This window comes from Lycorma delicatula, chromosome 7, assembly GCF_047948215.1.
Source record: "Lycorma delicatula isolate Av1 chromosome 7, ASM4794821v1, whole genome shotgun sequence".
Taxonomy (NCBI): domain Eukaryota; kingdom Metazoa; phylum Arthropoda; class Insecta; order Hemiptera; family Fulgoridae; genus Lycorma; species Lycorma delicatula.
The window spans coordinates 3,819,323-3,843,678 of record NC_134461.1 but is presented as its reverse complement, the minus strand read 5'-3'; the positions used below and the strand labels follow the sequence as shown (position 1 = coordinate 3,843,678).

At 32.0% G+C, this 24,356-nt stretch overlaps 1 protein-coding gene across 3 annotated transcripts in view; it reads left to right on the top strand.

The window, feature by feature from the left end:
• Positions 1-24,356, top strand: part of LOC142327926 (nucleolar complex protein 4 homolog) — a 59,011-nt gene that overhangs the window by 29,392 nt on the left and 5,263 nt on the right. For 2 of the 3 annotated variants that reach the window (XM_075371303.1, XM_075371301.1), the window contains exons 5-8: positions 746-931; positions 5,829-5,889; positions 10,365-10,475; positions 17,209-17,372. In XM_075371303.1, coding sequence (XP_075227418.1) covers positions 746-931; positions 5,829-5,889; positions 10,365-10,475; positions 17,209-17,372 — 522 coding nt within the window. The remainder of the gene's footprint in view (positions 1-745; positions 932-5,828; positions 5,890-10,364; positions 10,476-17,208; positions 17,373-24,356) is intronic. The other variant, XM_075371302.1, reaches the window with a different exon arrangement.

Genomic DNA, 24,356 nt, shown 5'->3' with positions numbered 1-24,356 from the left:
ACGGACAATTGGACATTGTACATCATGTTCTGCACATTTGTTCAAGTATAAGTTTATATTCACAGAGACTATCTGTTGGTTTGATGTTATCGGGTCGGCGCTAGATCTCCGTATCAATTGGCAAAACCAGGCCGAATGGATGATAGTTGAGAATTTCGTACACTATTTGACAAAAGAAAGGATTGCCAAGGGCATTTAGGGTGCTGTGTGGGCTTTCCCGCATTCTTGTTTTGTTTGTTTTGTAGTTACTAAATTTTTGTTTGTTTTATTGGTTTGTTTTATTGTAGTTGCATGTTGAACTCACCCTTTTACCTTCAGGTAGGTAGGGGATTCAGTTCTTTTCCACATTTTGTTTACTCGATTTTGTTTAAGGCTAACATAAGATGTGTTTTGTTCTTTAGAGATAGTAGTACACCGATCCGATGGGAATGACACATGTGGCATTCGCATTGATGGCATCCTGATGAGGCAAGAACAAGGCTGAAAGATGTCTTTTGCTGAGGTTTTGAAGTTGACCTTCAGTAAAGCCCATAAGGGCTAGGTATGAAGGAGGTGGTGTGGTAACTGCAACTGTCACATAGTGGGTGTCTTCCCATACGTAGTCAAACCTTCTAATCTTAATTATTCTCAGATTTTAATTTATCATACTTTCAACAAATATATAGATTTAGTGATAGTACAGTTCTGTATATTTAGATTTAAAATTTCTGCTTTAGATTTACTGTTTAATTTTTTCTTTTAATAGAAGCTGGTGGTGTTTCTGAAAATAAGGATGTACGCATCAGTGTTGATAAAGTTTGGGATTGGTGTTTAAAACATCATTCGCCAGCTACTTTAAAAAATGTACTGATTGGACTGTTAGAACATTTCATGCCACTTCTCAGTAATCCTATTTTTTTGACAGATTTTTTGATTAATGCACTGAATACAGGTTTGTCATCATTTATTCTATTCAGTTTTTTGCTTTTTAAGATCAATAAGTCCTCATTGTGTTTGTGTTGTCATTGTACAGCAATTAGCCTAAATGCGGTTTGATTTAATCGGTATTTGGGAATGACAAATAGAAAATAGGTTTAAGCTTATGTCTGCATAGAGCGGCAATCAGCAAGCAAGCCTTTGCTGGTCAAAACAAATTCAAGCATGCCTATGGATGTGACAACACAAATAGCAGCACCCACTGAACCAGCTAACTGCTTATATTTTATGGTTCAGTCTTGCTGCAAATCAAACCAGTTTAATTTTAAACACTTGCATCTAGTATCTTGGTATCTTGACCGATTTTGTTCGGTTCACTATGAATTCATGGTTTATTAATTCCTTAAAATGTAATATTTTGCCATGTTTTTAACTCCAGAAATTTAAGCTTCTAAACATTTTGTTTACAAACAAATCATCATTTTAGATTTACAGCAAAATTGAACCGTAAAATGTAAGCAACTTGCTGGTCCAGTGGGTGCTGTTATATGTGTTGTCTCATCCTTAAACTTGCATGCATTTGTTTTGTCAGCTTCCTTGCTCAATCCAAGGATTTGAATAGTGTAGTAACAGAAAGTATATTATTATAATATATTAAATATTTGTAGGAAGTGCTCGCATTTCATTTACCACTTGCTTTTAGATATTCCAACTTTTGACTTATTTTAATTTTAATGAAAATAAATTCATTTTTGTGATACTTTATTGTATTAACTGAAGAGAAAAAAATTAATTCTTTAAATGCTGCTTTTACTCCTTTGTCAGTGATAGTTCTGCGTACTACTGTTGTTTGTGTTATAGTACTAGATCTGATAGCAGAACTTACCGATGCATTTTTAGACTGATCTCCATGGTAATCGTTAAAGTAAATTTAGACAGTAGAAACAATTTTTACTAATTTATTTCTGCGGTTATATAAACTGAATTCAAAAATCAGATTTCAAGTTTTGCTGAAACGAAAGAGCTTTCTTTAAAAAGTCATTCAATTTTAATTTGAAATTATAAAATAACTATTATAAAGTTTATTTATTTTTAAGTTACTATCAATTCATGTTTTTGTTGTTTTTAAAAATATTTTTTGATACAGTAAAGCCTATCCTCATACTGTGATGTTTCATTTCACCTTTTCTGTTATTGAAATACTAAATAAATTTTGCCTAATAGAAATTGCCATAGAAAAATAAACATATAATGGTTTTGTAGTAAAATTGTTTTCATTAGGAATCCTTTTCAGATTAAAATTGTCAATTTCATTACAGTTTATTTCAAAATTTTGTAATGAGCAAGTTGTGCAGTTTTTGTTATAATTACACCCGACATCGGTTATCTAACAAATAACATATCCGACATCGGATATGTTTCAAACGCCTTTCTTAAAATTCTTCATTTTACAGTTAAATACAAAATGTATATTACACTCTTTGTCAGTTGTAGACATTCTGTAATTAAAATTATACTTAGTATAAATATGTCAAGTGATCTTTTATGGAAGACTGTCATCAGATATAGTAAAATAAGCTATGATAAAAGAATAAAAGTCTTAATTAATGTGTTAGTTAAGTCTCTTGTAAAGGTATATTTGTGCTGTTTCTTTCTAACAATTCATGCAATTACAAATACAAAAAAACACCACCGTTATTGCGTTGACCTCTGTTGCCATTGCCAACAACTGCAAATTTGAAGTTTAAATCAAACTTAAATTATTTTAATCTTTTAATAAATTTTTATTATTTCTCTGTATATAGTAATATGTTTACCATTAATTATTCCCTAATTAGGAACACCGGTTTACATAAGAATCATCTGTAATTTTTCTCCACATACCTATTTATGATCTTCTCTTAATGAATTTCAAACTGTTTTTGTAATATATTTCACTCAAAGCAATCGTACATTTTTTTCATTCAAAAAGCAAACGGTAACAAATTAAATGAATTTAGAAGTTAAAAATCTCAAGGAGAACAATAAGAACGCAGTTGAAAAAATTGATAAAACCAAAATAAGGATCTTTACGCCGTCCTAGAAAGTTTTTAATTTGACCTTACTTTGAACAGATTGATTTCATTAGAAAACCCTATGAGAGGATAAATGGTCTTCAGTATGATGATATTTTGCTGTAGTGTGATGAAACTGGTCAGAACATCTTTAATAAGAATGAAAGTAAGACAGGATACAGAAGTCTCTACAGAAATACTTCTGTTCAGAAATATAATAAAGGACCTTAAGATTTAATCATACATGTACATGTACAAAAAAAATGTTCAAAATGTTTAAGTAGGCTTCCAGTGGTGACTTCAAACAATCGTTTTAGAAAATGAAAAGAATAAATTGGCTTTAATGAAAACAAAAAAAGTACCAGAATGATATGTTACCTTTTACCAAGGTCTATTATTGGATGTTGATTACTTTTAAGACCAGAAAAGCTGCTTCTTATGATGACATTCAACTATTAGTGTACAATACAATTATAAAAAATAAATTTGTCAATCCTGATAATCTATTCTGTGTACAGATTCTTTACCTATGTTATTATTGATAATTTTTTTTTTTTATAAATCACATCTGCAGAATCTCTTTTAAATGTTAGTTATTCACTGTATAAGCATCAGTGTTTCAACTATATTTGGATCGGTTTCATCTCTTGACATTAAAATGGTGGTTCATGTGGATTTATCTTCAATAAGTACAATAAAGTAGCGAGTGATTAATGTGTTAGATTTAATAGGAGACTTAACAAAATTTGTTTAGAATGTTTGATGTTAGTATTCTTGTATTAATTTTTTAAATGATTGATTATTATTCAACTACATCTATCGTGATCTTTTATTTTTTCATTCAAAAATTGTTTAATTTTTTTTATTATAGAAAATAATTAAATATAGTTTTAATAAATCTATATTACGTTACTTATTTCAGTCTTTAAAAAATTAGTTAATATAAACTTTTATTACATTACTCTCTTTTCTTTATTGGGTTGGCGCAGAAGGGTTATACAATTGATATATGTAATTAAAAGTATTTTTGTGATAAAAAAAGCTTAATATTTTTTAACTATTATTAACAATCGTTAATAACTTAACCTCCTAAATTTGTTTGTAAATTTTACTGATGAAATCATTAAAAAACTTAATTATTTTTGTAATGAATCCTTAAAACTTTTTTAACATAATTTTTTAATGATCAGTGTGTGATAGATGACAATAAAGATAGGAAAAACAATGAAAAAAAATTGTAAGTTATAATAAGCCATTCCATTGATGGAATGATTTTTTTATAACTCGGTTCCATCTTTTTAAGTTTTTCCTGCAATTTTTCAACTAATAAATCAAAAATTAAATATTCATAAGCTTGTACTTAAAAAAATCATTGCAGATCATTAGAATATAAAAAGAAACATTTATTCAGGATGGTGTATATATCCCAAAGCTTTCAGTTAAGAATCCACATCTTTGTAGTCTGTTTACTTTCTCATACTGAAAAAAGAAAATTTCAAATTCAGTCTGCCTATCGTGGAAGATATATTTAGATATTACATTGTAAAACATTCCATCTTTTCAATGTTGATAACATTATTTCTGTTGTTTGATAAATTTAGATTATGAATGAAATTATTTCATTTTAACTAATTAATTATGTGAGGTTCAATAACCGTGGATTGATTCTTTGCCTTTCTCTAAATCATTGGAATTGCAAGTGGCATGTAACAAAACCCATTCAGTCGACCAGGCAGTTACATATGAAGCACAACAGATTCGAAGAGTCCAAGATTTGTCCTAACGCCTAACACACAGACACAAATGGTACAGTTCGTGTGACTAATTGTTGAAATTATATTTCTTCTCTGAGAATTTAACATTACCTCACCCCAGACATAGCAGCAATTGCTTGGATGGTTATTGCAACCGTGAGGTATTATTAGTATATGATACTTGAACTACTGAAAATTAATTTTTATAAATATTCATTACTGTAATATATGTGCACACGTTTATACACTTGCTTTTTAGAAAAAAATAAATAAAAATGAAAACTGTTGCATTAAAACTATATATACGCATGAGAACTTGCCCTCAAATGAAGAAATTGGTTTATTGTTTAAGTGACTGAGTCAACAATCTATACAAATAAAAGGATAAACAATATGTTATGATTAATTGATGAAAATGGTTTTATTAGAAAGAAAGAAAGTAATGAATCATATAGTCCTGTATTTTAAATTAGTCTGTAAATTACAATAATGATAACTAATGTCTAATTCAAACTTGCCATTTAGTATATCAATTTAATTGCAATAAATTAAAACTATATACATAATGATGTTATTTAAATTTACTTAATTCTAAGCATATGAAGTTTGCCGGAAAATAAGAGGAGTTCTTACAGAAAAATTGTGGTTCGTAGAGAAATTCTAGCTTCATATTCAGAATCAGCACCCAAAAATGCCATGAGACTCCATAAAAATTGAGCTTTTAACTTCATTATTGACCAGTATTATCCCATCTAACTGCTCATGACCTTTCAGGCTAAAGAGACATACCAGATCACAGGTTATAAATAAAAAAACCAATTTCCTTTCCTCTTTCATAAGTATATTACTATTTAATTACTGGTGAATTAAATTAATTCTGTAGTGAATAAGACTGTCATTAGAAGATTTATTTATTGTCTGTATAACCAGTAAAATTATTTTAAATCAGTAGTCGGCTATTTTAATTTGTACAGTATCGGATTTTAATTAAAAAACGGCTATCATTTTAGTTTTTTGAAAAACCATAAAAATTGGATATATGTATGAGGTTTTCACATTAAATTAATAAGAAGTATAAAGTGTGTTAATTTTTCTTTTGTTTCAGGTGGTGCAACAGCTCTTCTAGCGTTACAAGGAATTTATATTTTAATACTCAAACACAACATGCAAGTTTAAATATTTTTTATCTATTTACCTCTGCATGATTATATTGTGATTCGTATTTATTAATTGAAATGAATCGCAATTCATTTCTAATTTTATATTTATAAATTTTAAATTTTATATTTAGGTCTAACATCATCCAACAATTCCCAGTATAATGCCGCATTTATCATTCTTTTTTTGCAGGAAATCAGTCGGCAGCACACCTTTTGATCCCAAAACATAGTTGCCAAAACTTTTTCAGCTGGCAAGTGTTTGTTGGCCTTGATCGGTGTCCCCTCCCCAATTTCTTTCCGCAACATATTTGTTCTCTTGCTTTCCAGGGTGTATTGGTAGGCCCATGTTTTGTCGCAGGTCACAATATAGTCCAAAAATGCCTCTCATTCTTTCTCAAACTGATTTAGAAGCCGCTGACAGATGTCTTTTTGTACATTTCTCTGTGCCTCAGCAAGAATACATGGAACCCACCTTGTGGACACTTTGCTGTATCCAGAGTGTTTAACAAACCCACTGGGTTGGTCTAGTGGCGAACTCATCATCGTAAATCAGTTGATTTTGAAGTTGAGAGTTCTAAAAAAAAAAAATTAATTTACTAATGTTGGGAGTTGCGAAACAATATACTAAGACTAAGACTGTGCAGCTTGATAAGTTTGCATCCTAAAATTGCTGTCTTTAAAATTTAATTGGAATACTCTACTGTGTCAGATAGATCAGATTTAGTGTAAATATGAGTAAAGGAGTCTCAAAATTAATCATTCAATTAAAATCATATATTTTTATTTAATAGTTTATTTATCCCTTTAAATAAAATTACATAATAATAAAAAATTGAAAATTGTAACATAAAACTGTAACTTAGCTAGAGCCCTAAGTTATTTACTGTTATACATTATAATGAATAATTATACATTATTTATTCGTTATGAAACAAACTATTTATATATAAAAAAATAACAAATAATAAACGCATAAAAAGAACATATAAAACAAACTCTTTTACTTAGTGTTTGTTTGACTCATAGAACACCCATTATTAATCTACTTGAAACTCTTAGAACCCTTATTATTTATCTACTTGAACTTTGATATTCGGATATTAGAATTTAGCTTTATTAATACAAAATTGGCCAGTCCGAAATTAATTCTAGTTGTAATTTTGAATATAATTTATCATTATAACAAGTATCATTTTTAATAGTTCTTTATTAAATAGTCGACGGATTAGTATTATTGTAATGCATCCATTGAAATATTATTACAGAGAGGCCTTTATTAAAGTTTGTCATACCTGTATCCAGAATAAAACATAACCTATAAATTTTTTGAACAGTTTTCCAAACATTTTATGAACAAAATCACTGCACTGAAGCTCATACCGATGAATCTGAACATAAACTGCGTCTTATTGATGGTCTCCCCATCTAACCCCACCACCATTCCTGAGCATTACTCAGTCTGTGTGAATGCGTATATGCACACTAATGTAACGCTTTCTGTGGGAAAAGTTTGTTCCCATTGCGAGCATGATGTCATAGTATAATAAAATTTATTTTTAGCAAGAATGCTCTATAAGAATTGAATCTCCAAAAAATAGTTTATTCTTATCTAATTATGCTGTGATTATCCACAATCAATTTTCTCTGAATAAATCCATTTAACATCGCATTTTTAAAATCGTCCGTCGACTTAATACAATATTTATGAAATAAAAAGTGTATAATTCAAACAAAGTGACCAACTTAATGAGCCAATTGTCTTGGCTCTGAGTCTTCTCAGAATTGAATTCTCTAATAATTTTGTTGCAAATTTTATGTTTTCTGGATATTTAACTAAGTTATGTAATAAACCTAAAAAATGTGTTCTGTAACACCAATTTTATTTTACAGTAATTTTCTCAAAGATTACTAGAGATATAGTTCTCGGACGTGTTTTATTCGTTTTGTCAAGTCAAAAATCACGGCATCAAATTTACCCTTTACTTTTAGTTCCAAAAAATCAGTGCAGGTTCATTTTACCCAACCAGTGTGTTTTTTTTAACAGAAATCACAGCAAATTTTTCACAAGCTATAAGTTGATAAAGACCCATGTTTTTGTGTAAACGTTTTTCTTTATTTCCACTTGCAGAACATAACCTGAAGTGATTTCTGTTTCGTCATTTATGCTATACTATTAAATAATAGTAACTTGGGTAGCAGTAAATTACTGAATACAATTATAAACTACTTTTTAAATTCAAAATAGAAATTCTAATACCCCTAAAATATTTATTCGTAGTTTAATATATTTTACGTAACTTAAAAAAAAAAATTATTTATTAAGGATGTATAATACTTTTTGTTTATGTTAATTTGATTTTGGTTTTCTTAAGTTCAAATATTGATGAAAGCCAGTAAACAACAATCTTTTAGAACTTTTTGGCTATTATATACCCAACCAGTTCCATCATACAGTAATGAGATGGAAATTAAAGTAAAACCAATCTAAAAAAAAATACTATCAACATTATTAGAAGCAGTTAACTATTATTATTTTATTATTGTTTTTTATACGTATAAATCTTGTTATTTTTGGATTTAATTTTTTTTAAAAATCCTTCCCTTCCCTTAAACTACTAGTACCCTCAACAAAATGTGAATTCACTGATTATTGAAAGGGTTAGTAAAAGAAAACATATTTATCAATTTTCAACCCCCCCCCCTCTATATTCATTTTCTTTATATTCAAAGAAGTTTGATATTTAGGATGTTAGTTAACAGAAGATAATAAAAATCAAAAGGAAATATTTTATGTAAAGAAACAGCTGCTATAAGAAGAGGAGTTAAGAAGTTCCTTCTAAAGAAAAGGGAGTACAAAAGAGATTATAGGAGTTTTAGAGGTATTTAATATTTTTTAACTCTGATTTACAGTAATGAATCACAAATAAAGTAAGAGTTATCTTTAAAGTTTCCCCTATAGCTGTTCAATGTTTGCTGTTTGCACAACACACATCCAACCTATAGGAGAGTTGATCTCATACTTTTACTTACATGTCTGGAGTAATGGAAGTAACAGCTGCTTCAATCATGTGCTTCAAATCAGTTAGATCAGTAGATAGTAGAGGCAACAAGATCCTCTAACACTTCAAAGGAAAAAATCACATTGGGCCAAATCAGACTCTTGGAGGTCATCTTGACCCCGAGGGGAAGACACCCACCATGTAACGTGTCTGACTATCATGCCATTCCCTCCATACCTAGCCCTTAGGGGCTTTACCAGTGGTCAACTTCATGGCCTCAACACATATCTCATCTGGCCACTGTCAAGATGGCACCGATGCAAGTGCCATAAACGACATTCACATCGGTGCACTGCGCCTAGCTTGGTACCCACAATCATAAATAGTTTTGTCAGATCCCAAAGAGGACCACCCGACTGAGCCGATGCAACCACTAATCTACCCGGTGTTTGGGACAAGTTCAACGCACATCTAAGGAATCCTAATAAACAAAGCCTATACTTAAAACCTAGTAAATCACTAACGAAAAACAAAAAGTGTGGACAGTCATAAACATAAACTAAACAAATCATATAAAAACTGAAAAAATATCTCTGCAATCAAGCTCTGCCATTGGATCTGTGCCAGTCAATCCAGAGATTGAGGAAACATCATTCAACTGATCCTGTATATTGTGATGCCGGTAAGGAGGCGCACCATCACTAAACACAATGTAATCAAGAAAGTTTCATCTTCATGCCACCGCATTTCTATTGTGAAGTCGGCAATTGCTCTTTGATAGCAAAGTCAGTAAGCTTTAACACTTACAATAGCTGTAAATGGTATGGACCGTAAATAAGCATTTCCTTAAAATATTCCACATTGTCATCGTGTTAGTTCACTCCCAGCCTTCCTAACAGATTTATTGGGATTATGCAGAAAAGATTCCCTGACATGTTCAACATTTTCTTCAGACACTCTCAGCCATCCCTTAGTCTTCCCTTTATGGACATCTGGTCGTTTCAAAAATATTATGCATTGACGAATGTTATTGTCATTGGGAGGCTCACAATTAAACTTTCTATGAAACGCATGTTGAACTGTAACTACAGCTTCATATTTAGGAAACTGCAAAACACAGAAGGCTCTTTATTTAGGAGTCGCCGTGTTTGCTAGTGACTGTTTTAAGCAGAAATATAGGAAATCAATCTACAGCTATGCACGCAACTAAAATTGTCCTTTTTGCCCTTTGATTCCAGCAGTAAATCATCACTGTATACCTTATTCAAGAGATATAACAAATTAAAACCTTTTTTGAACACCCAGTATTATAATGATTAGGGTGTACTTCTATATCATGTAACACATGGACATTTAAGGGAAAAGGACAATCGAAATGTGCTTAATCTTCATTTTTCATTATGCTATTATAAATGTTAATTTTTACTAGAAATAATTGTAAATTTTTTCTTTATGTTTATTTCTGTTTGTTTTTTTTTTTAGTGATTATCCGAACATTTATGGTAAATTGTACACAATGCTTCAGCCTGAAATTTTCAGAATGAAATATAAAGCTCGATTTTTCTATCTGTTGGATTTATTTCTTACTTCAACGTAAGTATTTTATGTTATTATAATTTTTTTTTTATTCTGTATTTTGTTTCTTGTTATTTCTTTGATATTAATATTTGTTTACAATGTTGGGCAAATTAATGGAAAAAGTTAAATTTTAACAAATTTTTATATTTTACTTGCATGAATTTAACTGTATAGTTTTGTTAAGTTTGAAATATGTCTATATTTATATTTTGTCATTTCTTCATTTTTTGCAGTATTGATTGAATTAGTTTTATACAGTATGTAAATTTTAAATTCTGAAACCATATAAGGATTGCCTTGTTAATCATTTTTCTTGGTTGTGCAGTCAAGCATCCTTTTTTCCCATTTCCTTCTTGCATATGGCCAATAGGTTCTTAATAGAGTTGAGATCCCCCCCCCCCCCCCAAGGTCTGAATCAGATATCAGAGTTTCCTGGCCAGTCTGGACAGGTATTGTCACTTATAAACTTTTTTGCTGCTTTGGAAGAAAGACAGGGATTGAGGTTTTGCTAGAAAATACTTTTTTTTTGTTTAACATAGAAGCAGTACTCCGTTTTAAAAAAAAATTATTTTCTTTTATATTCATAAATTTCTTCAAATATGAACAAGACAATGAGATCCTTCAACTTAAAGATTCAGTAAAAACATCTTTTAAAAACATTCAGTCTAAATACTGAATGTTTTTGTTATAAACAAAAACCTTCAGTAAAAATATCCTTTGGGAAAGCATCTTGAAACGATATTTTTACTGAATGTTTTACCGACTGTAGTATGTGTTTGGAAGAAACAGATTCTCCATCTAGCCTTTGAACAAATTGTAGACACTTATGTTCCACAATGAAGTGTGCGTCATCAGAGAAAATCCCTTTTGATTGATAAGTTCAATTTACATATTTCACTTCATATTTTCTGTTAGGAAATACTTTTTCTACAAATGTGCTTTCTGACCTTGTTTAAGCGATTTTATCTTACTGTTGAATCATGAAATTTTAAAACTAAGCTTTTAAATTCATTCCACATTGTTCTTCAATTTGTCATCGGGACATGAAAGATTCATGCAAAGTTATGATTTTAGTTTTTTCTGTATAAAATTCATCTCCAAAATTAAATCAAATCACAACAAAAATTACATATAGCAAAAACCGATCATTGACTTTAAAAATTAAACAAATCTAATTAATAATTTTACAAAACCATTCACATTCAGTCATAAAAGACAAACAACATTGCATTAGCGCAGCTGTTTACAAAATAACTAACAAAGGTAACCTTGTAAAGGCAATGTTACTTAACTGAAATTTCCTTCTACATTGCAATGTTTCTGTTAATTCACTTATCACTTTATTTTACATTATTGTAACATTTATAACCTTAAATCTGTGACCATTTTTTTAATTATAGAATTTTGTTTATACATTTATTTAATCAAATTACCAGTTCATATTAATTTTCTGCAAATCACCCAAAAGGAAGGTACTAATCATCTATTATTACCAGTATATTTTAGTATTATTATTATTACCAGTTCTTATGGATTGCCTAGAAAACTATAAAACCACAAAAATGTGAAGTAAACTTGCAGTCCCTGTTTAATATTTCTTTGTTTTCAGCTGTTAAATCCAGCCTTAGCTTAATTTAAAAATTAATACTTTTGTATGATGAATAGATCGGCGCATTTACCATTTTGTAAAGTTTCAAATTTTAATTTTTCTTAAGTAGTTTTAATAATATCTTAATGCTTTAAGTCTTATTTAGAATATTTTTTTTTGCACATATTCAAAGTATTTACAAACCGTTTCCACAAAATTATTTAAAAAATTTGCTTTTTCAATTTAAAGTGCTCTACATTATCATTATCCATGTTAAAAATATTGTTCAGAAGGAGTTCATATTAATGCAGTATTGAGTTTCTACTTAAGCAAGCCATAAAAAATTTGAAATCAATTTTAATAGAATTGTTATGTTTGCAATAGATTGTTTGAATAGCAATTGGTTTTTTTTTTTTTTTTTTGTTTATTCAGAGTATGTAACATATATATACATTATAATTTATAGAAGTATAAGTGCTTTTTTGCTTGTCCGCCTCCTACTGTTATACAAATTTAACAAATAAATTAGAATATTTACTTAAAACTATGTGCTTATTTCTAAACTTAAAATTAAAATAAATCAATATTTTTTTTCCATTCAGTACATTGACTTTGGGTTTTATCCCTATTATTTTTTTTAAATTGTTTTTCACCCTTTTTTAATACATATTTATTTATTTTTTCATTAAAATTTTTCCTTATTTCTGCTGTTATCTGATTTATAAAGCTTAAGCCTGCATATATATTGCTCCTCTTGCCAATTTCGTTGACTATTTCAGGTATTTTAAATAGATATTTATTGTTAATCCTTACTGAAAGTTTGTGACATGACTTTTTTTTTGTTTTTTATTACAATCTTGACTGCAATGTTACAAAATATTTTTCTAATACTATATAATTGAGCAGATTAAATAATTCCTCAGAGGAGAATTTTTTATTACAAAATAACATTTTTTTTTTTTAATAATTTTTTTACGTATTACATTTAACATATTTGTACAGCTCTACCTCAAGCAACTTTTCTATATTGTATTATTGTGTATACTAGCTTAAAGTAAATTTGATAAATTTGTTTTTTATTGAGAATTTCCCGTAGTTTATCAAACAGAAGTGACATTCTTAATTTAGCGCTTCCAATGCATGTGAGAATCAGATGAAATGATCAAATACTTAGCGTTATTTATTTTATGATTAGTAATGTTTAGGTCATTTACTATGAAGCATAAATAAGTTGGTACAGTATCACTGTGACATTCAAATGGAAGAATCTGTGTTTTTTCATAGTTAACTGTTAGTTTATTTGCAAGAAACTATTGAAATATTAAAGTAAAATCAGAACTTAAACTATAAAACAAAGTTTTCCAGTGTTTAGCTAAGTAAAAAACTGCAGTATCATCTGCAAAGGAAAGAATGTCCCCTCGATCTGTGTTTATTTACAGGATAAATAGTAATGAGCCAGGTATTGAGCTTGAGTACTCCATACTGTATTTTACTCTCAGAACTCACATATTCTAAAATTTTTACTTCTTGATATCTGTCTGTGAGATAACTTTTCTGAAATTTACGTACGTTCCCCTGAAATCCCATTTTTTCAACTTATCTAACATTGTATGATCCAAAGCATCAAATTTTGTCCCCAAATTAAAAGTTATTCACCCAACATGGTCGACTAGAAACAAGTGAGTTGTAAATTATCTCTGTGAGTTTTGCTAGGACATTTTCTATAGATCTATTTTGCCCTTACCCAAAGTGTCTGTCATCCATTACTTTTTGTTTATTTATTAATGAAAGCATTCTTTCTTTGAGACTAGCTTCAACTGTCATGCCAGTACTGGATAGTAATAAAATCGGTCTGTAGTTGGCTATTTTTTTGTTATATCCATTTTTGTGAACGGGGATAATTTGTGCTATTTTAAAAGCTTGCAGGCATTATACAGATTTGAATATTTCATTTACTAATTCAGTAATAAGGCTTGGAGATAAAATTTACCGACCTTTGTTTACAAAACAAAAAATTCTTGGAGCTGATGTAGTTACAAATTATGGGAACATAATTGCTCCTGGAACTTTTTCTCTTTTGAGATTCTGTACTTCATTAGAATTTGTACCAAAACATATGGTACCAAAAACATTGAATTTCCCATGTCCAATCGGTTGCATTTATATTTAGAGGTAGGTATTTTATTAGTTAACACATCAACTGCCATCCAATTTCCAAAACTTTTACCAAAGGTTTTTTAATTTTTTTATCTTTGATCAAATTAATATCTATTTTAATGGTTTTGGATCTCAAAATTTGTTTTTATTTCTTTTTGTTCGAGACTTTTATTCATGCCGGTCACCAATGACCGGCTTGGCATGAAGTAGTGGTTGATTTAATAACAGTGCACGATGGCGGTCATGTTGTCGGTCACGTATCGCACTCCAATGGATGTACGACTGTCACAGGAACCAAGTCGCCATTCCGATACTAGCAGTCATTGTGTGTTGTATGCTGCATTCGAGTTTTTCATGTTCTGATTTCGTTAATTTCTAGAATTTGCTTTAGGCCTACAGGATAGATTTTTTACAAAATGAAGTTTGATGACGATTTTACACAGTCATTACTAGAAGTATTAGATCAAGCAGAGTTACAGTTTGGTAATAAACAGAGTTTATCTTACGATAGTGATGATTCATTGGTGGTGCCAACAGTTCAAAATATAAAACATTGACGCATTTTATCTGATAGTGAAAGTGATGGTTAAATTTTACATCAAACAAGCACTTAAGGTACAAATCCTTCATCATCAAAATGGTTTGAACCTAAGGGTTATCGGCAAAGTGTGATACCGTATACTGAAATACCAGGTATGAAACCTTTCAATTTAAGATATACTATGAATAATTGAGCCCCTCAAGATTTTTATTCACTTCTTGTTTCTGACGAACTTTTCGACAGTATTGCTTTTCACACTAATTTGTTTGCCCAACAAACTCTCAAAACTGCAACGTTGAAAATGCGTTCTTGTCTGCATCAGTGGAAAGAAACAGATAAAGCTGAGATCAAAACAATTTTTGGCCTTATTTTATTCATGGGTATTGTAAAAGTACCTAAATTATGCGATTACTGGTCTAATGATGACGTGGTAGGACAAAATTATGTAAAAAAAAGTGAGTCGGAATAGATTCGAAATGCTTTTACGTATGCTGCATTTTGTAGACAACAATTCTAGCGACAAAAGCGATCAATTGTACAAAATCAGAAACTTAGTAAACATTTGAAATAAAACATTTGTAAGCATTATATGCCGAACGAATCTATTTGTGTTGACGAAAGCATGGTGCCTATTCATGGTAGAATAATATTCAGACAATACAACAAACAAAAAAGACACAATTATGGAATTAAGGTTTTCAAGTTATGTAGTATTCCAGGTTATTCATTTACTTCAAATATATTCTGGTAAAAATTTTGACACTGTATACAGTACTCCAACAAATGCAGTTTTAAATATTTGCCAGTCATTATTGAATAAGGGATACACATTATATACCGACAACTGGTACACGAGTGTGGAATTAGGGAAAAAGTTATTGTCAAATGAAACTCACCTGGTGGGTACACTGCGAAAAAATAGAAAGAATATACCGGAAGAAGTAAAAAATGCAAAATTGAAGGTTGGAGAATACAACACGAAAGGAAATGAGAATAGAATAGCCCTAGTGAAATGGAAGGACAAAAGAGAGGTTTTGTTATCGTCTACAAAGCATTCAACAAAATTTGTAAAAACATCCAACAGAAGGGGTCAAGAAAAATACAAACCGAAAATTGTACGAGATTACAGTCAAACAAAATCTGCTATAGACTTGTCGGATCAGATGAGTGCCTATTCATCACCAGTGAGAAAAACAGTCAAACGGTTTAGAAAGTTAGGCATCGAATTGTTGCTAAACCCTGCTGTTGTAAATGCAATGATTCTACATAAAATAACAAATAAGAAAAAATTGTCTGTGGTAGAGTTTAGGAAAGCTCTAATTCGTCATCTCTGTACAAAAGATAATAAACAGCAGCAAATTGCTTCATTTTCTAGACCTAGATGACTAAAACACGAGTTAAAATGCAAAGAAGTAAGGAAAACTAGAAAATGGTGCCAAAGTTGCTATAAGAAGAACATGATGACACGTGACCGAAAATATGCCAAAAATAAAACAATTAAAGTTGCAGCATTTTGTTCCGAATGTCCAGCTAAGCCGCACTATTGTTTGCCGTGTTTCAATAGAGAACATCGTTATTGAGTTTTATATAGGATTTATTTTACATAAGTTCTATGAACTTTTCCATATATTTTTATACAGTTTTTTACGACTATATATCATTATACTACATTACATTTAACATAAATTTAATCATATATATTCAATTTTATTGTTTGTCAATGTTTATTGTCTTTGTATTGTATATGTATTTTGCGCAATTTTATGATGTATTAATACGGGTATTTTTTTGTTTTTATACATAAATATTGTTAATTGTAGGCCTAAATGTAAACAGTGTGTGTTTTGAGGTTTAATTTTTTTATCGATAAAAGCTTTTCTACGTGTTGTATTATGTATTACTTTATTATACAGAATTTGTGTTTGCCAAATTTTAGGCCTCCAATTAGTAGCAGAGTTAAAAGTTTCGAAAACCAAACTGATAAACATATCAATTGGTTTGCACCAGGCACGGTAAAATAGTAAAATATGTAGTGTTCATGACCGGCAATGTTGTGCGATAGCATCAAGCAGGTTGGTTTTGCCGGTCACGGGTGACCCCCATGGCCTAATGAAAGAAGCTGGTTCCAGTAACTGGTGACCCCCATGGCGGTTAATGTGTTAAGTCTTGTCTACATTGTGAAAAGTTACCTAAACATTCAGCTATCTGTTTTTTTATCATTATGTTTTCATTTATGCTTTCATTAATTATTTCATTTATTTTATTTTGTCTTTTTTCAGTCGTCTAATTTGTTTTGATCGTATTAAAATTTTTCCTGACACAATCTCTATTGTATTTTTTTTTGGCCTTTTTAATTAACAATACTAAAATGTTTCTATAACTTTTTCATTTTTAACACATAGCCTGATTGTTAGTTATTATGGTGTCTTTATATAACTTAACGCTAATGATTTTTATGTCAGGCACCTTCCTAAACAGATGGTAGCATCATTTGTGAAAAGGTTAGCGAGGCTGGCATTGAATTCTACTCCTCAAGATATTTTGATATTGTTACCTTTCATCGGTAATCTGTTGATCAGGCATCCTGGGTTGAAGGTATTGGTTAATCATCCTGTAGGAGGAAGCGGTATGTATGTTTTATTTATCTTTTAACAGTTTACAGAAAATACATTTGAGGTCTTTGGTTAGGTTGCAAACAAAGACAATGTTGCAAACAATTAATGTTATTTAAAAAAAAAAATTGACTAAAATACCACTTATTCCTTTTTTTGTGTTACCAAAAGGAAAACCGATTTAGATTTTAAAAAAAATTCTATGAAAATTAAAATGAGTATGAAAAACTTGCCATTAAAGTTGGTAATAGTATTATCCACTGACATCCGAGGCATTATTTTAATTAAAAATTAGAAATTTTAAATATTAAAGTGTTTTCTGTTTCTTGTCCGAGTGTTATTGTTCATTATTAGTTATATGGTTTATTACTGTAGAATGCAGCAGTAATCTTAACTGAACTTATTTTTAAACCGAGTCTGTTTATTTATAATTACTTTTGCTGATATTTAAATGTGTACATATCTAAAGTATTTTCAATTAGATGCTTATTTTCTATTATTACAGTTTTCCTAATATTTTTGGTCTACTTTCCGTATTAGTTAATCTATATTCTTGTTTTATATTGAACACGATAATTAGAATAAATTTATTTACATTGAACAGAAAATGTGTAAATTCATCTAAATTTATTTACACTTTTATCGATAAATTTATTATTTTTATTATTAATTTGTGTTACTATTAAATTTTTACTATGTATTTGGGTAAACTGGAGAAAAGAAAATAATCAAAAATTTTACTTGTACTTTAAAACTAGATTGTTGTTTCGATTATTAAACAATAAATCAATAGATGGTGAGGAAATTGTGATGGTGTGTGTAAGAAAATAAATCAAAATTTGGTTTGAAGCATCAATGCTAAGCTTTGCGATCATTGTTAAATATTTATTATAATAAATTATAATATGTTATTACTATTTAAAGTTTAATGTCGTCATCTCTTTGGACAACCTCAGAAAATCAGAACAAATTTACTTTGTTGGAAGATCTACCTTTTTTTGTGTTCATTGTGATGTTGTCTTATGATTTCCTTATTAAGGCTTCTCGAAACTCCAGTGAATTAAATTTACCTTCCTTTTTTTATGTAAACAGTAAGCATTAATTATACACAGATTTATTAAAGGTTTAAACTGTGCTTTCTTGATGTGGAATCCGATTCATTTCATTTCGATTTGATGAAGTTTCAGTTTCATCATTTTCTGACTCGGCAACAAGTTGATCAAGCGTGTCACTATCAGAATCATTATCGCTAAATTTAATTAAAAAACCGAAATCACAGTCATCTGACATTTGAATAGTTTTTAACAACAACAAAAATAATATCTACAATAAACATGGTTACGATCAGAACTCACGTTCCTAAATCATTCAAAAACTCATACCCTTTTGACATGGGATTCATGATTCCATTATTAGAGGCTTCAAATGATGATAAATCAAAATTGAAATGTGAACAATATTAATATAAGGATTAGCCAGTAAAGTTAGTCCACAAACACTTCTCGACTTTATTTGACATTAAATTATTCAAAATAGGTCAAAAATGCAGTGTCGACATAAGTTCAAAAAAGTTTGATGAGTTTCTCAGCCACCAACATAAGTTGACAAAAACCAGTAGGGTTTAATTCACATTTTTATCTTACAATTAATCGTATGCATTATTGACGTGATCTATGCAATCACATCATCGTGATGTATCGATCAGATTAAAAAATTTATTTATAAGGAAGAATGCCTTCTCTGAACTCTGATGTTGCTTGGTTCAGCTGGTGGAGTGTTCATTAAAAGACCTTTTATGATCGACTGTCTAAGGGTCACCTTGAAACAAGGGTGACTGTCAAGTGGTCACCATGAGAGAAGTAAGAGAGGATCTGAAGGAAATTAGCCTTATACAGATAAGATAAAATTAAACAAGAAAATCAAGAAAAAAACACTCGCTTCACACTCTCAAAAATAAAACTCACAACGTGAATATTTTCAACACTAGAAAGGACATAAAGATCGGAACATATGAAAAAGTATTAGGAGGACCGCAAGGTCCTCCTAATACTTTTTTAGGAGGACCTTAAAAAAGTCCTCCTAACTTTTTAAGGTCCTCCTAAAAAGAGGTCCTTTTTAAGGAGGTCCTTAAAAATGGGACTTTTGGAAACCAAAAGTCACATTAAAAAATTTGGATAATGGACTGACTAAAGTGATCAATCCTATCCACTCATAAAAGATAATAATATTAGAAGAATAAGAGATAATTATAATAAAAAATATTAATTGACAAACAACCTAAACTTTAAACCAAATCAAATAAATGTCCCATTCAATGAAGAAATTTTAGGGGTGGGGATGTCTGGTTGTTTTCCTTCCAATTTAGTAGTTTTTAAGAAATTAAAATTCAACAGATTATTAGATATTAGTCCCATATCGTTATTCAAAAATGAAGTTTCTGCCTTTTGAATTTTAAGCGTATTAACCATTTCTTGTAAAATTTGTCAGTTATAATAACAGTTACCATTCTCCCCTATTTATGGGATGGGGTATTTCTGTGATCAGTTTAAGGTTACCTTCTCGGCTATCTGTATCTTTCTTGAAATAGATTTTAACTTATTCAACATGTACGTAAGTCATGCTTATTAAATGTGTTTGGTAACCCGAGTTCAAACTATCAGCGGTTTTGATATTTTTATACTTACTCCAAAAAATTGTTAAAAATCTTTATTTTATAATACTGCATAAGTTTTATTTATTTGTCAATTTTTTATTATTTTTTTTTTTCATTAATTACATTATACTATTTTCTTTATTTCCGCACAAGATGATTGTTCAACAATCAAAATGCCCATCTAATTTTATATTTTTTTTATAAAGCTTTCTTTTGATTATTGTAAAGCATTCTGCAGCATGCAGTAGTTCTGGAAGAATCACCAAATTAAAATGTTGTAATTATGGACTTATAGAAATATATATTTTGTTGTATATGTTTTATGATGGGTAATAGGCCAGTTCCATTCCGTTCACCCAATTTCTTACAGCTGTTTTTTCTTGGCCATTCCATTCTCTACTTTTTCCAAGGTTTTTAACTATTTCAGTTTTTCTATTTTTCCATACATGAGTTTTAAAAAAGGTGGAACATTTTTGTCATCATTTATTTTTTTTCAAGAGATATTTATGGGCCTGTTCTTTCTCCTGTTTCTTGTAATATTTTTATCTGTACTTTGCTATTTTAGGATCATTCACAAGCTAATCAAAGCTTCTGCATAAAAAACACGGTCAATAGCCGTGAAGTATTTTCCTGTGCTAATTTTAAAGGGAATATTGTTCTCATTTTTTCCAAACGCAGATAACTTTTTCTAAAACACAATTGAAAAGCATCAGTGAGAATTCATCAATTTTCTTTTTTTTTTAAAGGTAGAGGAACCACTTTACAGGCACCTAAGCAGTGTCGGACTCACTAACAGGTTCTGCAAGATGTTATTATGTGTGTATGTGTACCTGTGCACTTCCTACTAAATCTCCACCCCTGGCAGCCCCCTCCTGGAAAACCACTTATAGAGCATTATTTCAGGAGGGGAGTAACGTGCCCACACAAACACAATCAGACATCACAAACAACATCGAACACACATAACAGCCACACAATATTGTACACATACATGCCATTCACATACACACACACACAAACGCCTAGCAGCATGCACAAACTCAAATACTTATAGGACGGCCACAGAATATTTAACAGTCTTTGCTTCAGAAGTGGGGGAACTTACCTATGGGCTCCAGCCAGAAGAGTGACCACAGCTTCATTGCGTCCAGTCAACCTCTACAAGTTCAGGGGGCTCCCTAGACTCTTGACCGCAGCCCTGTCCCCCACCCAGAAACCCTTTGGCATGCAACCGCCTTCAATCTTTTTCACTAACGTGCAGTTTGTCCACTATTACCTTGGCAAATCTTGCCATTGCACTCCAATTCTCTTCCTTCACCGACATAATCTGCTTGAAATCTTCAGGTGAAAACATATCTCTCCTACCCATCCAAGACTTCAACATGCTCAAGTTTAAAGCGGGGACACTGGAAAAAGACGTGATGAGATGTTTTTTCAGTTCTACAAACAGGCCAGTTGTCTGTTTAATTGAGCCCAAATCTAAACAAATAAGCTCTAAAACCCCCATGACTTGACAGAAGCTGCGTTAAATTAAAATCCATCGAACGATTAGATCTCCAGACCCACCCACCAACAACCTCAATCAATCCATATGTCCACCTGCCTTTTGCATTGTGGTCCCACCTATCCTGCCACACCCCTATCAACTCCTCCATGATGTCTGAATTCACATGTTTCTTTTCAGCAATAGTCAGTGTTCCACCCCCACGCAGCCTTCTCCATTTAGTTATCTCTAGATCAAAAAGGAGTAATCCTGCTATCACTTCCACCGCCTCCCAGGAGATGGTCCTGTAAGCATCATCACCTGTACTCAGCATTTCCTATGAAAGGACTCCAATGCTTTCCTGTGTCTCACGGATATTACAATTTCTGCCCAGACTTCAGCACCGTATAAAAGCATGTTATGAGCCACCCCTGTCAGCAGTCTCCTCTGCTGTTGACCTGGCCCTCTACAATTTAGCAAAATCCTCGCAATGTATCGCATTACCCTTTCCATCTTTTCAGTGGCTTTGAGGGCATGCTTTCCAAATCTCAGTCATGCATGAAACTTGATCCTGAGATATTTAATGGCAAGTTTCGACAGTATTTTCCTTTCTTGAATCTCGACCACCAGTCGGTCTTATTTTTGCACTAGAAATCGCTATGATTTTTTTTTTCTGGTGCCATACTCAGGCCAACATTCCATTCAGGAACTCACTGAGGAATAGGAGGCCCTATCTTCTCAGATGCTTAAATCTGAGTATTTGTCTCCACAACCAACACAATGTCGTTGGCATAACCAACGACCATCACCCTGGAAGGGAGGGGGACACGGAATAACCCATCATACGTTATGTTCCAGAGGGTTGGCTTATCCCAAGGATAGTCTCTCCAAGGATAGTCCATAGGATAGTCTCAAGGATAGTTCAGTGATAAAACGCCTCCAGCATTCTTTCTTTGAGTTTACTATCAGTCGAGCAAACTCCCTCTTCTTTTCTTTATAAAATACCAAATTTGCCGCCCTCACCGAGTAAAGGTAGGATTTTATCACCATATACGTAGCCCTGAGGCATTCCCTTCTTTTTTCTGCAATCTCAGTCATCCACCAATAAACCATGGCCCAACTCAGTGGCCCCTCCAATTGTACTTACAGGAAAGCACTTGGTCGCACATATGTGTCAGTGATTTGACCAAGCATGTAGTCATGTCTTTTGCAGTGGGAGCCCCACTCAAAGCCCGGAGATCCAGCTTCTAGGACAAAGCACAGGTTCAGTCCTTAGCACTCCAGCCCTTCATTACAGGTCATTCATCTCCATATGGCCTGCAGGTAGATATCGTAAACATTATCGCTTGGTGATCACATCTTGTGAATCCTTCATAAACTCTCCAATGTTGAATCTTTGCAACCAGGTTGTTGAGGCAAAGGTAACGTTCACAATCGACCCTGAGGTCTCATGTCTGTATGTATAAACATCCTCGCTGTTTAAGCACACCATGTCTAGCTCTGCAGTGGTCTCTACCAACAGCCTCCACACCGATTCATTCTGGCCAATCCCCAAATCATTGACCATGTGTTGCAGTCCCCTGCCAACAGCGCTGGCCGGTGGGTAGCAGGATCCCCCAAAAGTGAGGCCAAAACTTCCTTGTACTGCCCAGTAGAAATGTTGGGTGAGAGGTAGCAGGAACAGAGAAATATCCCGCCAACCTTCACTCTCACCTTCACAAAGTCAAGGCAATCCTTGTTTCACCATAGCCAGTCCTCAAAAAAAATCTGTATATCCTCTGGCAGTTCCTATCCAGTCACCATATCGAGACCCCTGACAATATCCTGCATCTTAACATCACTGCACGTCATGAATTTGGAGAGTCACCATCCTCGACCTGGCCTTTATGGTCTTCTCTTTTAATGCAGCTGCAAGCACCTGCTTTGCTCCTATCCTCTTTCACCATGATTTCCATCTGTTCTCCTGACTTCTGAATAGACAGAATCTCCATCACCTCAGGCACCTGTACTTCGGTCCTGACCATTCTCAGCAAGTCGACATATGTTGTCAAAGACTAAAATCAAAGTCTCGGTCTTGTGCTTTGTTTCCTCCAAAACTTAATCTACCAAGAAGCGGGGAACCTGCCTGTAGGGGAAATCATGTGGTACAATTGCCCTGTTTTCCTTCCTTCACATTCCAATATTTTGCATGCGTATGTGGCAGAGCCTTGCCCATAAATTTCCGCCTGCATATTAACTAACATATCGCCATTATTTCTTCTAACCTTCGTGAAGATATCAGTTAATACCCGGGCAACCTCTGCATCGTCCCCAGTGTCAACGTATGCCACACGATATGTAGTTGTAATCAGGACTCTGCTCGCTTCTTCACCAATGAGGCTTGCCTCCAGTTTCGCAGATAAGACGTTACCCACTCTAATACCAGGGATGCTCAATAAACATGCCACCTGCGGGTGGCACGCGGCTAGACTAATCTCCTTAATACTGACTATTGCAAGATTATTTAGTGCGCCGTCTCTTTTGTCGGGTAGATCTACCTAAATATTTTTATATTCCTCCCTGGGCTGGTTCTTTTTAATAAAGTTGGCCATTTGCTCAAGCGGTACACCTTTATTCAGCCCGTCGATTATGGGACAACTTGTTTCTGCATATGTTTGGATGGCCGCCTCCTTCTCTCCTTGTGACTAAAGGTGGCACTATGAACCATCCTCCAGAGATCCCTCATGGCAATCCCGAGGTCCACATCCACTTCCTTAATAGCTCTTTTTACATTTTCGTCTACGTTCATTTGAAGCTCCTTAACTAGTTTATCTAGGCTTACTCACATGTTACTTCAGTTCCAAAGGAGCCTCCTCCTCGTAT